Source organism: Mesocricetus auratus, unplaced genomic scaffold, assembly GCF_017639785.1.
Source record: "Mesocricetus auratus isolate SY011 unplaced genomic scaffold, BCM_Maur_2.0 Super-Scaffold_100010, whole genome shotgun sequence".
Lineage (NCBI taxonomy): Eukaryota > Metazoa > Chordata > Mammalia > Rodentia > Cricetidae > Mesocricetus > Mesocricetus auratus.
Window position 1 is genome coordinate 65,485,128 of NW_024429194.1, and position 15,493 is coordinate 65,500,620.

Below are 15,493 nucleotides of genomic sequence, written 5' to 3' on the forward strand. Positions count from 1 at the left end.
TACAGTTTTTATAGTATTTTCAGCCTAGTTTATATTCAGATTATGTCCTCTGATTTTTTGTTTTGTTTGAGACAGGGTCTGTTTATGTAGCCCTCAATGTCCAGGAACTCAACTTACAGAGACCTGCCTCCAGAGTGCTGGGATACGGTATAAAACACATGTGCCACCATACCTAGTTCTTTTTTTTTTTCCGAGACAGGGTTTCTCTGTAGCTTTGGAGGCTGTCCTGGAACTCACTTTGTAGACCAGGCTGGCCTCGAACTCACAGAGATCCGCCTGCCTCTGCCTCCCGAGTGCTGGAATTAAAGGCGTGCACCACCAACGCCCGGCTCTGTGAGACAGGTTTTCTCTGTGTAATACCCCTGGCTATTCTGGAACTTTGTAGACCATGCTGGTCTTGAACTCACAGAAATCCCCCTGCCTCTGCCTCCTGAGTGCAGGAATTAGAGGCATGTGCCACCACACCTGCCACTTCCTTTCATTTTTATGCTATAAACAGCCTACCTGTGGACTAGCTAATAATTTAGAATAACACATTCTGAGAACAGAAAGAAATCTGAAGTTATCTGGTGCTGTCTCTCGTTTTGTGTCTACATCATTTCTATGTTACTAAGAGACTGTTAAGAAGGCCAAGTCACCTAAGCAGAGAAGTCACATGTTCTGGAAATGCTTCCAGTAACACATGAGCTGTCACTGGGAAGGCAGGTCAGCTTGCTCCGGACTGTGCATTTAGTCAACAGATACTTTTAGATCTTACTATACTGCAAGCTAGCATAGCTGTCAGGCTCTTGGGGGCCAAGTGGAGAACAAAAAGGACAGAGAAATCCCAGCCTACATGGGACTCACAATGGGTAATGTTATCATCATTCTGTATTAAAAAGGTCACCACTGTCTACTGAGTGCAGACTATGCACGTCATTGGTGATCTCACTGGAAAAACTCATTCTAGAAAGACTTTGCCCCCTCTTTACAGGTAGGGGAACAGCTCTGAAGTCAAGTCACTTGCTTACATTCACAGTAAAGAGACTGAAACTCATGAATCTAGATGGAGACTTGGCTCTGCCCACTCTTCTAGCCCGCGTCCACTGAAAACGCATTCTCAACACTGAAACCAGTCTTTTTCCACCCTCAAGGCTCATCCACCTCGCTCCTCTAACCACACAGAAAAGCTCCCTTACATAAAGAGTAAGGTTCCTGGACCCGCCACACACACAGTATGCTAAGTCTGAGGCTAACTACTGACAAATGATCACTTTCAGAGATGCATGTCGCATGTGGGCAGTCAAAACCTTCATGGGTAGCAAACACTTGGACATGATAGAAATAGGTATTTAGAGAGATATGAAGAAACTGGGAGGGTGGGGAAAGGAGAGTGGGCATGAACATATTTCATTTGTCTATGTGTACAAAATTCTTTCTTTCTTTCTTTTTGGTTTTTCGAGACAGGGTTTCTCTGTGGCTTTGGAGGCTGTCCTGGAACTAGCTCCTATAGACCAGGCTGGTCTTGAACTCACAGAGATCCGCCTGCCTCTGCCTCCCGAGTGCACCACCATACCCAGCTCAAAGGTAATTTCTAGATAGCACATCTGGTAGCCAGCAGCTGCAGCTGCCTCTGAGTGCACAGGCCCACGCTCACCTGCAGCACGCGGCTCATCCACTGGAAGCTGTCTTCCTCAGACGCATCAGGTCTCTGCTCCGCCACCACCACAATGCGCTCGTCATAAAACACAGACACAGAAAACACAGCAATTCTAAGAGAGACAGATCAAACACATCAGTTTCCCTTCAAAACCATCCTGTTTGCTTTCCTGAGTTGGAATCAAAGAGGTGCCATCCCAACATACCACCCAGACATGAACAGTAGAGAGAAAATGCGTGATTATCACCAAACCAGGATTGAGTGACTCACTTAAAACAAAAACAAAAACAATATGGATTAAGCACCACAGAGTGGTAAACAAGACATAGCTCCTATCTTTGTGGTGCTTACATGTCAGAGACAGAACCAATCAACACATAGATAATGAAGCCACGTTGTGATGTGCACCAGGAAGTGCCTTGTGCGGGGCCAGCGGTGTGGGGTGCCCAGAGGAGTGGGATGGGGTGCTTGGAGGAGCGCCTCCCTGGGGAGTGGACACTGGAGCAGAGACCTGAATGAGGTGAGGACGCGAGCCACGCGAAGATCTGGAGGAAGAGGATTCCGGGCAGAAGGAACGGAAAGCGGAAAGGTTCTGAGGTAGGGACGAGCTTGGCAGGTTTGAGGAACAGCAAGAAGGCCAGTGTGCCTGGAGCAGAGTGGTGGAGCAGAGAGTGAAGCGAAAGTCAGACACAGGCAAGGGAGACTGCGGGAGACCGCGGCCGAGAGAGGGGGGGGATGGAGTTGGATCTAAGGGAGGTCTCCGCTCAAATGTCCCCTTACTAGTGAGGCGTTCCCAGACCAGACAACCTCAGGTGTTCACTCCATGGCACTCACAACCCTTTCACGTGTCATCTGTGTTGCCATGTGCCTGGTTCCTGTGTTTGTCATGAGAAATGTGAGGGTACACACACAACCTGTGTCATTCACTGCCTAAGTACCTGGAAAAGCAGTGTGTAGTTGGCACCCCGTGAGTATTTATTGAATGAACGCAGGAAGAATGGGAAATAACTGGAGAGCCAATGAAACCAAATGGCCCGCCCACTCCCTCCCACCCACAGCAGTTATGGAATATTAACTATGTGCCAGGAACTGTACTGTGCACTGAGGACACAACTGTGACCATAGACAGTGGGTCAAGGGCCCAGTAAGTTCCACTCCTAAGAGCCACACTGTTACAGAAAACCACACAATTCAGGAACTGGTTCTTTTGTGATGTCTTCAAATTTTCTTACTTCTTATGTAACCCAGGTCAGGATAGGAGGGATAAGGAGGCATTTGCTCCAAACACATCATACATGCGCATGAAAACGCTCTTGTGGAAAGATAACCATACCAGACACTTGCCTGAAAATGAACGGCTAGAATGCCTCTTGCTACATTAGTAAGCAAGAGAAAAGGCCTGACTTTGTCCACAGGACCTGGACTTCTCAATACTAAGCTGAACTATTAATTTCCACACAGAAAATATAAATGAAAGGAAGAATTCTTAACTGTGTACTTCTACATAGTGACACCTAGCTTCACTAGCCTGGATGGCACCATCTCGGCACTGAAAAACTATAGAAGATGGGAAGTTTTATCTTCAGTTCTCCTCAGTCTTCAAAACTCAACAAAGACTAACAGACTCTGATACACACCTCATCCCCCTCAGTCACTCAGTGCCAAACACTGTGGGATATATAGTTAAAGCCAGGCTTCTGTTATTTTAACCCAAGCTAACCTAATAGTGGAAGAAGCAACGACAGAGCGCATCTCAGATCAGCCCAAGGTGGTGGCACTCATGTCACGGCACTCACCTTCCTCGATAGACAGTCTTGATGGACTCCACAGCCAGTCCTGTAGCTACAATGTCATCCGCATTGTGTCTCCGGCCACTAACCATGAGTAATCCATCCATTTTTCCAACCACAAACACCAGGCTACCCTGAAAATTAACGATGATTTATTTACCTTCATTTCCATATAAGACAGACAACTCACATTTCCTGCTTTGAAGTAAATCTCTCACACACACATAATGAAAAAAAAATGCTAAGAAAGATACCTGTAAGGCGGTGTATACCGTTCAATTCCCCAACACAACAAAAAACAAACAAAAAATCGTGTGCATTTATAAGAAGGTCATAACTTATGGATTTGTTTCATTCAGTCATTCATTCATTTTCAAGAAGGGGTCTCACTGTGTGGCCCTGGCTGCCCTGGAACTCGCTCTATAGATAGATCAGACTGGCTTTGATTTCAGAGACCCACCTGCCTCTACCTTCTGAGTGATAGGATTAAAGGTGTATACCACCACCACTCAGCTTGGATTTCTTTCTTTCTTTCTTCCTTTCTTTCCTTTTTAAAGAAACCGTCTGGAATTAATAAGAAAGTGATTTTTAGAGCCAATGAGGTCTTTTTTAAAAATCCATTAGTGATCTCATGTGTATACATGTGGGTGGGCACAGGCATGGCACTGCATGCGTGTGGAGTCAGAGGAGAGCTCCAAGGAGCCAGTTCTCCCCTCCACCATGTGTGTCCTAGGAACTGAACTCAGCTCATCCGGTTTGGCTGAGCCATTAGCCAGCACCCACTGAGGCCTTGCAGTCTGTAAGAGATGAATTCATTCATATTCTTAGGGGTAAATTTCACAAGGGAGAAACGACAACCACATATCTTTTACTTTCCCAGTCATGGGTATATGTTAGTTCGTGTAACTTCATTTACTACTGGAATAAGAGGGAAGTCAAAAAGTTTTAGTATGTAAATAGTTGCTTTGAGCATGTAAGGGTAACACTGTTTCCATTAGGCAAGAGCAGAAATAGATAGAGAAAAGGGCCTAAGAATGCTGCCTATTTTCTTCCCAGAAGGACAGCAGGGTAGCAGGCCACTGGGACCACAGCCCAGAAAGCATCACTGTGTGAGCACTCCACAGGCCAGTCCCACATCTTGGCCTACTTACATGCACTCAATGAGCCAGCAGTTATCTCCATTGAATGTCACTCATTAATTTTCTGAGCACAGTGTAGTGCCACACAGTGACCGGGCTAGGACAGAAAGGCAGAATCTACTGGCCCATCCACAATGCCAGAGAGAGCCAGCCACTTCCAACTGTGTCAAGAGCTGGTGGTGTCAGTCAGAGAAGAGGGGCTAGAGATGTGGCCCAGTGGTTAGGGGATGTACTGGTCTTAAAAAGGACCCGCATGTGGTTTTCAGCATCCATGTCACATGGCTCACAACTCTTATAACTCCAACTCCAGGGCATCCAACTCCTCTATGCATGCATACACACATACTTAAAATACAAGCAATTTTAAAGAAAAAGAGAAAAGACAAATGCCTGCTTCTCCTATTCTTTCACAGTAACACTGTTTAACTGACATAGCCTTTCTGTCTTCCCCTTTCTTGTAACTAGGTCTGGCCATGGGACTAGTTCAGACCAGACATAACCAGATTATGGGTTTAGGGTGTCTTCCTAGAGAGCAGGGCTACAGTCTGTCTGTTTCAGAGGTGGCTAAAGCTCCATCCCAGACCCCAACAGTAGAGCAGTAAGCTGAAGACTCGGGCATCTGAAATTGTTCTGGTGGAGGCAAAAGGTCAATATGGCTGAGGCTACACCCAGTGTGGGTGCTTTCTAAGAGCGCGATTCTCCACACCCAAACCCCACAGGGGAGAAGGCGGGGCCAAGGTCAATTCCATATGCTCTCACATGAGCTGAGCAGTGGAGAGCAGGAGAGGGGGTAGGAAGGAGCCAGCAACAGATGAGTTTACAGGATAGAGACCCCTCACCACTTCCCATGGCCTGGCCTCTGCCATCCTCTTAGATTCCTCAAGAAAACCACATCCCCTTTGAGAACAGGCTTCTTGGGTCCTAGTCATCTCTAGACCTGCAAATACCATGGGCCAGTTAACAAATTCTATTCTTTTCTTTTCTTTTTTGAGAGAGGGTCTCTCTGTGTAACCCAACTGTCCTGGATCTCAATCTGTAGATCAGGCTGGCCTGGAACTCAGAGATCCTCCTGCCTCTGCCTCCTGATTGCTGGGACTAAAGGCATGCGCCTAGCTGTCCAGCTCCTCTGACATTCTTACATAATCTTCTAAATAGAACTTAAGTGCCTGGTGTGGTGGTGCACACTCTTAATTCCAGCACTCAGGAGACAGAGGCAGGTCTCTGTGAGCTCAGGACAGCCGGTAAGAACTGTGTAGTTAAGACCCTGTCTGAAGACAGGAAAAGGAGGAAGAATTGTGATTGCTGATAAGAGGCACTGTTACTCAGCATTTGTTCAGTTCTGTGAATTAAAGTCCAAATATCTGGATCACATGTAGCAAATCAACAGGAAGTCATCACTTACTGGCCCTACAAAGCCCAGCAGCCCTGACCGAATGAAGGGCACATCTCCCACAGGAGAGCCGGAAGAGGCCACAGGAATCACCTAAAAGACAAAAGAGAAAGATGAAAAGTTTGGCTAGTTTTCCCAAAAATGTATCTGATTTTTAAAAAGTCTTACTTAAAAAAAAAAACACCCCAGATTTGCGCGTGTGCGTGCACGTGTGTACATGTAAATGTGTGTGTGTGTATGTGTGTAATATGCTTATTGGAAGCCATATTCTGCAACAAATTCAGGACTCTCAACCATTTCAGTGTTTGTTGTTTATCTCTCTAGACTTTGAAAAAGATCATATACATACTTAATGTTTTATTATGTTAATTTATTTTTTGTGTTTGTGCACACACCCACGTGTCACCACACATATATGTAGGTCAGAGGGCAACTGTCAAGTCTCTCCTTTCACCATGTGGATTGTGGGCATAACACATTAGGCAGTATGTGAAATGCCTTTAGCAACCGTGTCATCTCATGGCCCATGAGCATGAGCTATATAGATTGACATAACTAAGTGTGTCAAAACAGGTGCCGCAGAGTTGGGGTGACAGCTCAGTGAGTACATGCTGTGCAAACATGAGGGCCACAGTTCTGATCCCAGCACACACAGAGAAAGTTGCAGGAAGGGGCAAATAGCAGGAGCTCCAGTGGTTTCCTGGCCAGCTCCTAAAACCTAAGTGACAAGCAAACATGAACAAGATGGAGCGAGCGGGTCAGAGGAAGACGTCCCATGTGAACTGTTTCACATGCACATGTATACATACAGAGCACATGAACACACACAGACACACCCACAAAGGCACATATCATATACATACAAATAAAAACAAGGTATTAAAAAATAAAAAGGATATATACCTATACATATATTACTAACATCTTTCATAATCTATTTTAGAAAGTCTTCCCATTGGACAGTAACTGGTCTAGCCCATGCTTTAGGACAGTTGTATAATAAGAGCATTTCACAGGGATAGGACAGAAAACTCTTGGGAGTCAGTTTACTGATAATGTAGACTTTGGTCAAGTCAATATGGCACTGAGCCTCAAGTTCCTCTCAGTTATGAAAGAATGCTCTCAGATCCTCCTCTGAGCTTATGTAAGATAAAGCAGTGCACACGGATTTGGAGAGGTGTGTAGGGTGCCTGACCAGGGCCAGTTTTAAGGACACAATGGCTAGAGTGCAGTCTGTCTGCACAGGTGATCCTGATACCGCACTAAGTCAAACAGCTTTCATGGGCTGGGGATGCATCTCAGCAGTAGCACCCTTGGCTAGTACTGCAAGCACCACCAAAGATGTGTAAGAATTCTAGGCACGCAGCGTCCCGTATTATCTTCAAATACTGCTTGAAGGCCTGCAAGATGGCTCATTAGGCAAAAGCACTTTCCCTGAAAGCCTGATGATCTGAGTTCAATCTCTGGACCTATATAATGAGCCAGATGCAAACTCACACAATCCAGCACTGCTACAGGAAGGAGGAAACAGACACAGGACCACAAAGTCTATCCAGTGGCCAGCTAGCCTGAAATACACACTGCAGCAGGAACAAGAGAGGCCCTGCTTAACAAAGCGGGGTAGGGGCTGAAGAGATGGCTCGGTGGTTAAGAGCCACCACAAAATGGAAGGAGGGAACTGACTCCCAAGTCATCTTCTGACCTCTACACATGTGCAGCTGTAGCAATTTCTTACCCCTCCCCTCTCCCCATCTTTCCTCTCTCTCCCCCTCATGTCTCTCCCTTTCCCTCATACACACACACAATAGTACAATTCTGCTTGAAGCTAGATGTAGTGGTATGTGCCTATAACACCATCTTCTCAAGAGACTAATACATAAGGATAATAAGTCTGAGGCTTGTCAGAATACTCAGTGAGACACAACCTCAAATAGCAAGGATCTTCTCAGTAAGAAAGATATCATGACAAGCATTACAAGCTCTAGAGATACATATAGTCCAAGCACTTAAAAACAAGATTGGGCTGCCAAGGGATTGAGTAGGTTGCAGCACTTGCTACCATGTCTGATGACCTGAGTCTAATTCCCAGAACCCACATAGAAGGAGAGAACAAACTCCTGCAAGCTGTCCTCTGATCTCCACATGCACAAGATCGTGTACACAGAGACACACAGACACCAACACAGACACACACACACACACACACACACACACACACACGAAACAAAGATTTTTTTTTTTTTTTGGTTTTTACGAGACAGGGTTTCTCTGTGTTGTTTCGGAGCCTATTGGTCCAGCCCAAAGATTTTTAAAAAAATTTATTTAGAAACATAAACTGGGCATGGTGGTTCCCCCCTAAAGTCCCATCAACTCAGAAGGCTGAGGCAGGAGAATTATCAAGTTTGGGGCAATCTGGGCTTCAGAGGGAGATATTGTCTAAAAACAAATTTTAAAGAAGGCAAAACAGAGACCGTGAAGGCAGTTCAATAGTAGAGTGTATGTTTAGCGTGCACAGGGACTTGTCCTGAATGCCCAGCATGGTAAGAATGGGGAAGAAGGAATGGAGAGACTGAGGACAATAAAATGTACATATACTTAAACCAGACAGTGAGTCAGCAAAAAGAACGGTGTTGTAAACAGAGAGACAAATAACACAGATGCACTGCCACACAGAGGGCATGCTGTCACCAGTGACAGCTAGTGCACACAGTAGCATGCACCTATTTCCAAACAGAGTGGTTGAAGTACAGCTCCTGATGTCTGCAGACTTACTCTACACTGTCCTACCATTTTGAGAAACATCTAGTGTAAGGGAACCACAATCCATCCAGCGAATCTCTCTGGTCCCTAAAAGGTATCCCAGACAATTGACCACCTGTTCTAATGCACAGGCTCCCCAGGGCAACTTCTCATTACAGCTCAGCTTTGCAAGCAGAATGCCTTCAGGATGGCCATGCACTGTCTCCTTAGAAAATGCTTCCTCCTCTATAATACAAGCTTTACCCCAGCCTCACTTGTCCTATAGAGCCTCAGCACCCAGAACAGAGTAGGTACAGAGAAGAATCAGTGAGTACCTGCTTGAGGAGCAATCTGATCCCTGCAACAGGTTAAGTCTTTTTGTATGTGTACATGTGCACATGCATGTGAACGCATGTGGGTGAAGCTCAAAGTCAATGTTGGGAGTTTTCTTGCCAAATCTGCTAGTCTGCTGAGCGGCTTCCCTACGTACCAGGGCAGCTTCCACGAGCGCCTGGCTTGTGGGGATCTCAACTCAGCTTTCATGCCTCCATGACAGGTGCTATGCCATCTCCCAGGTCTGTGTCTGTATCAGTGATCTGAGCAGCGAATGCAATTGTCATAGGACTCTCAAAGGCAAAATCTTGAACTTACAAAGCTCTAACAATGGCAAATCTGTGAAGCCTCATTCCCTGTAATATCCACCAGGCACACCACATTACTTCCAACGTGCCAGAGCTGATCTAATGCATGAGTAAATGTTCATTCAGTTAGTGTTCAGAGTAGCCCACAAGAAGGCACTGTTACTAGTCACTTTGTTCTGCTTGGTGTTTTCTGAAACAAGGTCCTTTAATCAGCCCAGGCTGACCTTGAACTCACAGTCCTCTGACTCAGGCTCCCAAATGCTACAACTGCCAACAATGCCTGGCTACAAGTCATACCGTAAGATAAAGGAATTGGGCACTCAGTAAGGCTGGGCAGCTCACGCAGCAGCCAATGAATGGTGGAGTAGAATCTGGTCTTAGGCACTAGATGCCTGAAGACTTGATCTCAACACTAAGCTATGCTGTGCCATCAGCCAGCAGGTCTCCCTAGTAACATCTGACCTCACCAAACATATCCCCATGAAATAACATCATGTACCTCAAATGTATTTTTGGTCACACCAGCAAGTCCAAAGTACATCATCCCTCCAGTCCTGGAGCTAACACAGATCTCTCCGATCTCATCTGTCTTGCAGAGCTGAGGAAGTCCGTCTGGTTTCACAATGCACATCATGCCTAGTGCACAAAAAACATGACAGAGTCTAGAAAACAGCAAAGTAACAACTGTGTTTTCAAACCCAGAGGAGTTGCATTAAGAACAGCCAACAGTTGGTGGCGCATGCCTTTAATCCCAGCACTCGGGAGGCAGAAGCAGGTGGATCTCTGTGAGTTCGAGGCCAGCCTGGTCTACAGAGCGAGTTCCAGGACAGCCTCCAAAACAATACAGAGAAACCCTGTCTCAAAAAAAAAAAAACACAAAAAAACACACAAACAAACAAAAAAACAGCTAACAGAAGTGCCACAGAGCACCATGACCCTGTGACGTCTACCTGGCACCTGCAGCTCTTACACCGGTGCATGGAGAAAGGATGGCAACAGCCTGGCGATGAAGCAGAGGCTGGCCTTCCACAGGGGCAGAGAAGCACCCACAAGAGCAGCACGCTCTGCCTTCCTGGGTTGGCAACTGCATCGAGAACAGCGACTCACACCCTTCCACATGAAGAGCGTAATTACACAACCATACAGACAACCCATACGGCATCAGTGCAGGGCCAGCATAACGATTCCCATTCACCATCGGAGCGGCTTGCCGAAAGGATGTGACTGAGCAATGAAACTGGGTTTCCAGATCTGGACCTCTTGCTCCTCAGCCCTCTGTTTCTCCTCTTGTTTCCTAACCTCTTCACCTGGGACTGAGGATGGAACCCAGGCAGGCCTTCCACCACCAAGCTACCTCCCCAGCACAGCACCACTATTTCTGATGGCAAATCTTATGAAATCTCAGTAACACCTCTCACAACTTACCCCCAGGCATCACATGTCCCACATCCTGGACTGTCAGTGCTGAGTTTTTATCTTCAGTATTGACCCGTATTACCCCATAGCTCAGTCCATTCATTGATAGAATGGCTCTTCCTGGCAAGGGAGCCCCTGGAACCCCAGGCCTAAATGTGAACAAAGAAAAAAAAAAAAAAAGGAAAAAAACAAAATAAATCAAACCAGGTCTATACAAACACACATGCATATAAATAAATGGAAAACACATGAGGGGTTGACAAGATAGTTCAGTGGCTAAAGGTTCTTGCCATGAAAGCTTAATGACTTGAGTTTGATCCCGAGTCCACCTGGCAGAGGGATAAAAATCAATTCCTCCAAGCTGTCCTCTGACCTCCACACACCTGCTGTAGTATGTGTGCACAAACATATACATACATATGCACACACACACAAATTATTTTTGAGGAAATTAAAAACAAACAGTCAGGTATGACGGCTCATGCTGCAATTCAGTACTTGAGAGGCTGAGGCAGCTGGATCACTGCAAGTTCTAGGTTAGCATGGACTATACAGTGAGATTCAGAGGAAGGAAAGAAGGAAGGGAGGGAGGGAGGGAGGGAGGAAGGGAGGGAGGGAGGGAGGGAGGGAGGGAGGGAGGGAGGGAGGGAGGGAGGGAGGGAGGGAGGGAGGGAGGGAGGGAAGCACTTGCTCCAAAATCATGAGGACCAGTCTGGGTCCTAGCATCCCATGTAACAAGCAGAAATCCCCAAAATGCCTATTATTCTAGGTCAGGGGTGCAAAGCAAGAGGATCACTAGGGCTGGCTAACTTACAGCCTAGCCAAGAGGCAAGCCTTAGGGAGGGACTCCGCCTCAGAGGAAAAGGCAGGGAGTGATGGGACAGCTGACACCCTCTTCTGGCCTTTACTCATGAGCACCCTGCCCACTTCAATCCTGGTGTCTGCAGACACACAACACAGACACTTTTCTTTAAAGAGAAAAGGCTATGCTAGTGTGGGGTGTACTATTAAGGCAAATTTTCTACGTGTTTTCTAAGGTACGATTGAGAACAGCCTACTTCTAAGTTAAGATGCAAAGGAGTCTGAGGAATAAGCAACATAGAAAAATAACTCAAATATGAGACAAGAACAATTACATAAAATTTCAGTTTCTTGGTGTTCTTCTGGCAAGAAGAAGAAAAAGGATGAGATGTCTGAAATGCCTTTACTAGGTAAATTCTACTTTTAGGTTTTTCTTTTATAATTTATTTTTATTTTACATGCATTGGTGTTCTGCTTGCATGTATGTCTGTGTGAAGGTGTCAGAAGCCCTGGAACTGGAGTTACACACAGGTGGGAGCTGGGAATTGAACCCAGGTCCCCTGAAGGAGCAGACAGTGCTCTTACTGCTGAGCCATCTCTCCAGCCCCAACTTTCAGGTTTATGAAGCATTTAAAACTCCTTCTTCATCACTGGGAAAAACTCATGCAGGCTGTGACAGTCATGAAGGGAAGCTGACACCTCGAACAGTACCTGCGGATGGCTACAGTCATGGCCTCAGCAGACGTGGCACATGGACAGATGGCCTCAGGTTTCAGTCCGTGGCTTTGGAACAGGCTCAGAAAGGCATCACAGGATGACACAGACCCTACGGAGTTGGAAAAGATCAACTTAAAAGCTCAGATGACCATTTTCCTTATTGCAGGAAACTAATGGGGGTGTGTGTGTATGACATATTTGTGGGTCAGAACTCACACTGTACATCAGTCATTCTGTGCACAGCTTACTGTACCTTCGAGGGGGCTTGACATCATCCAACACATGAAATGTCCCTGACAGTACCTACAGTTACAACCTGGAAAGGCTACACCTACCAAGAGGACAGAACAAGCTCAGAGACAACACTGTAGGTAATATGCAACCAGGTGGGACTCTAGCAGCCCTCCTGAAGTAACCACGGTAGCCAGGGCAACGCAGCCATGGCAGCCCCACCTGCTCTCAGTGACATCCTAACTCTTGCTTCATGAGTTCTCCATGTGTGTTTTAAGGCAGGATGAAAGTTCACTTAAGAGAATGAGCACAGCTTCCAGTGCTCCAGAGTCCCCTGAGTGGAGGACCAGCATTTCTGTGCTTATCCAGAAAGGCAGACAGCACAGTAAGATCTCTAGAAGTTTCTTGCAAATTCCCTTTATTTGCTGATTGGAAGAATTTACACCAAGTTCATATATATTATCAAGTCACATCCAACCTCTCCTTGCACCTAAGAGCCTCACGTGGAGGATTTACATAAGCAAGGCGTGGTTTCAAAGAGCTTGTAAGTCTACCAAGAGATGAATGGATAAACAAACATGGTGTGTCTATGATAGACTACATGTCTATCATTAAACATAACAAGACTGCTTCATACCAAGTATGCAGAGCAGGCCAATCTACAGACACAATGGGGGAGGGGCGAGAGAGAGAGAACGAGCAGTTGAAGAGCACTTGCTGCTCTTCACCAAGACCTAAGTTCTGTTGCCAGACCCAACGTCAGGCGCTCACAAACACCTGTAACTCTAGTTTCAGAGGGACAGACACCCTCTTCTGGGCTCTAAGGTAACCTGCACACATGTGGCGCACGCGCACACACACACACACACACACACACACACACACACACACACACACACTTTTTAAATCTTTTTTGTCCTTAGAGGAAGGAAGGTCATGATTGTCTGGGGTTGAGGGGCACTTTAGGGGATGAAGAGTGACAAATAGCAAGAGCATGGTTTCTCTCAGGTGAATAGAAGTGTTCGGAGCTTCAATTGTGGTGATAGATACACACCTACAAACACACCACACCACTGACTTGGACCCTTGAAACAGACAAGTGTCATCACTTGTATATGACATTTCAATATGGATATTGAAAACAGAAAAGCTCATAGAAAAGAAGCAAAACAGCCGGGCAGTGGTGGCACACACCTTTAATCCCAGCACTCAGGAGGCAGAGGCAGGCGGTTCAAGGCCGGGCTGGACCAACAGCCTCCAAAACAATACAGAGAAACCCTGTCTCATAAAACCAAAAAAAAAGAAAAGGAGCAAAACACCCTGCCTGTCACATGTTCTGGGATTTCTACACCCAGTACTCACAAGGATTGGCGCCATCAGTGACAATCAGCATCCGGAGAGAACTCAGGCTCACATCCCTTTGGTCCCGATGTGCCATCATGGCCCAGTGTAAATCTCGGCACTTCACGAGAGCTACTTTGGCTACAAATGCAAAGGGGGGAAGTTACGACACATATACATGCTTAATTTGGGTATAAATTTAATATATTACCATAAGAACATTTTTACTTATTTAGCAATAGTTCTCACTTGGGGTAAGCAAGCATCATATTCAGCCACAGGTCACAGTCAAGGAAACTCTGACAACACAGCACTGAATAGAGCTAACTATGCCTCAAATTCCAGAGAATTCAATTTGCAAGAAAGAACACAATGAAATAAGGCAAACAGCTTACCTACAATAACAACTTCAAAATTAGATAAGCCACCAAGGCAAAGAACTGTTTCTCTACAGAGGCATGCTTCCATTAGTCTCATAATTAACATGTGGACGTGTGTGATTACCTTTGTGGGCATGGACCCTTTGGACCCAAGAGAGAGGACAGGTCTTCATAACAGAGTAGGGTACGCTAATTGTATGCATCTTATTCATTACATTCTGAAAGCAAACATACAAAGCAATCAATACAAAACGTGTATTTAACACCTTGAAGCTGTATTGATATTCTGCTAACAATGTTACAGAGGTATTACTCAAGTTCACCTTTTCAAAAACAATACTTGAGATGCCAACATGAGCTCCCTGGAGCTCTCCTTCCTCTCCCAGGGCATCACAGTGATGACACCTATCCCTCTAGTCCCAGCCCCATGCATGGACATATAAATGAAAGACATGATAGTATACATGTATCAACCACTGGCTGCTTTTTACTTCTATTGTTTCACAGATAGATCTGTGCACGTTAGAACCAGGGGGCTACCTAGCTCCCTTTGCATGGCTGTACATCATAATCAGTGTGGAAGCAATGCATTTGCACTCACATCCACTAGCATGTACACAACTGTTTATTTAAGGCAGATAAAGAAGAGAAGCCCTGCTAGGTCACAAAGTCCCTGCTTTTAGAGAATTAGCGGATACTACTAAATGGTTCCCCAACCCACTTAGTGCTCGATGGTGCTCCTGCTTGCCACATACTATAGGATAAGGGAAAGGGGGTGAAAATGGGACAGCACTACAGAGCAAAAGATTAATTAGTTTCCTAGTTTCCTATCGGCTAAGCATTTGTAAAAGATAAAGCTGAGAGAATTGAGGGCCAGGCATTTTCTTACCTCCTGTCATCCATATCAAGGATGTGCAACACCCAGAGATCTGGTACAGCAGAGTAAACAAGCCTGCTGTGATTCTGTTGGATGGTGTGTGTGTGTGTGTGTGTGAGAGAGAGAGAGAGAGAGAGAGAGAGAGAGAGAGAGAGAGAGAGAGAGAGAGAGAGAGAGAGAGAGAGAGAGAGAGAGAGAGAACGAGAGACAGACAGACAGAGAGGGTCCCTATCTGGCACAAACTTCACTTGTCACAGAGCCTCAGCCTCAGGCACATCTTACTATAAAGGCCCCAACTCTGACAGCTTACCGCAAACATGCCATGCCACAGCCCAGCATCCTTCTTAAAGTCTAAAACATTTACTACAGCTTCTCCTAGAAAAGAAAAGATG

The 15,493-nt window shown here is 45.8% G+C and overlaps 1 protein-coding gene across 4 annotated transcripts in view; it reads right to left on the bottom strand.

Annotated features, from left to right (window-relative positions):
- Dip2b (disco interacting protein 2 homolog B) overlaps positions 1-15,493 on the bottom strand; it is a 181,073-nt gene that overhangs the window by 37,099 nt on the left and 128,481 nt on the right. For all 4 annotated transcript variants that reach the window (XM_040753817.1, XM_040753816.1, XM_040753815.1 and 1 more), the window contains 9 exons: positions 15,412-15,476; positions 14,349-14,442; positions 13,866-13,985; positions 12,267-12,381; positions 10,764-10,903; positions 9,838-9,974; positions 5,971-6,051; positions 3,436-3,563; positions 1,637-1,751 (listed from right to left, as the gene is read on the bottom strand). In XM_040753817.1, the coding sequence (XP_040609751.1) occupies positions 1,637-1,751; positions 3,436-3,563; positions 5,971-6,051; positions 9,838-9,974; positions 10,764-10,903; positions 12,267-12,381; positions 13,866-13,985; positions 14,349-14,442; positions 15,412-15,476 (995 nt within the window). The remainder of the gene's footprint in view (positions 1-1,636; positions 1,752-3,435; positions 3,564-5,970; positions 6,052-9,837; positions 9,975-10,763; positions 10,904-12,266; positions 12,382-13,865; positions 13,986-14,348; positions 14,443-15,411; positions 15,477-15,493) is intronic.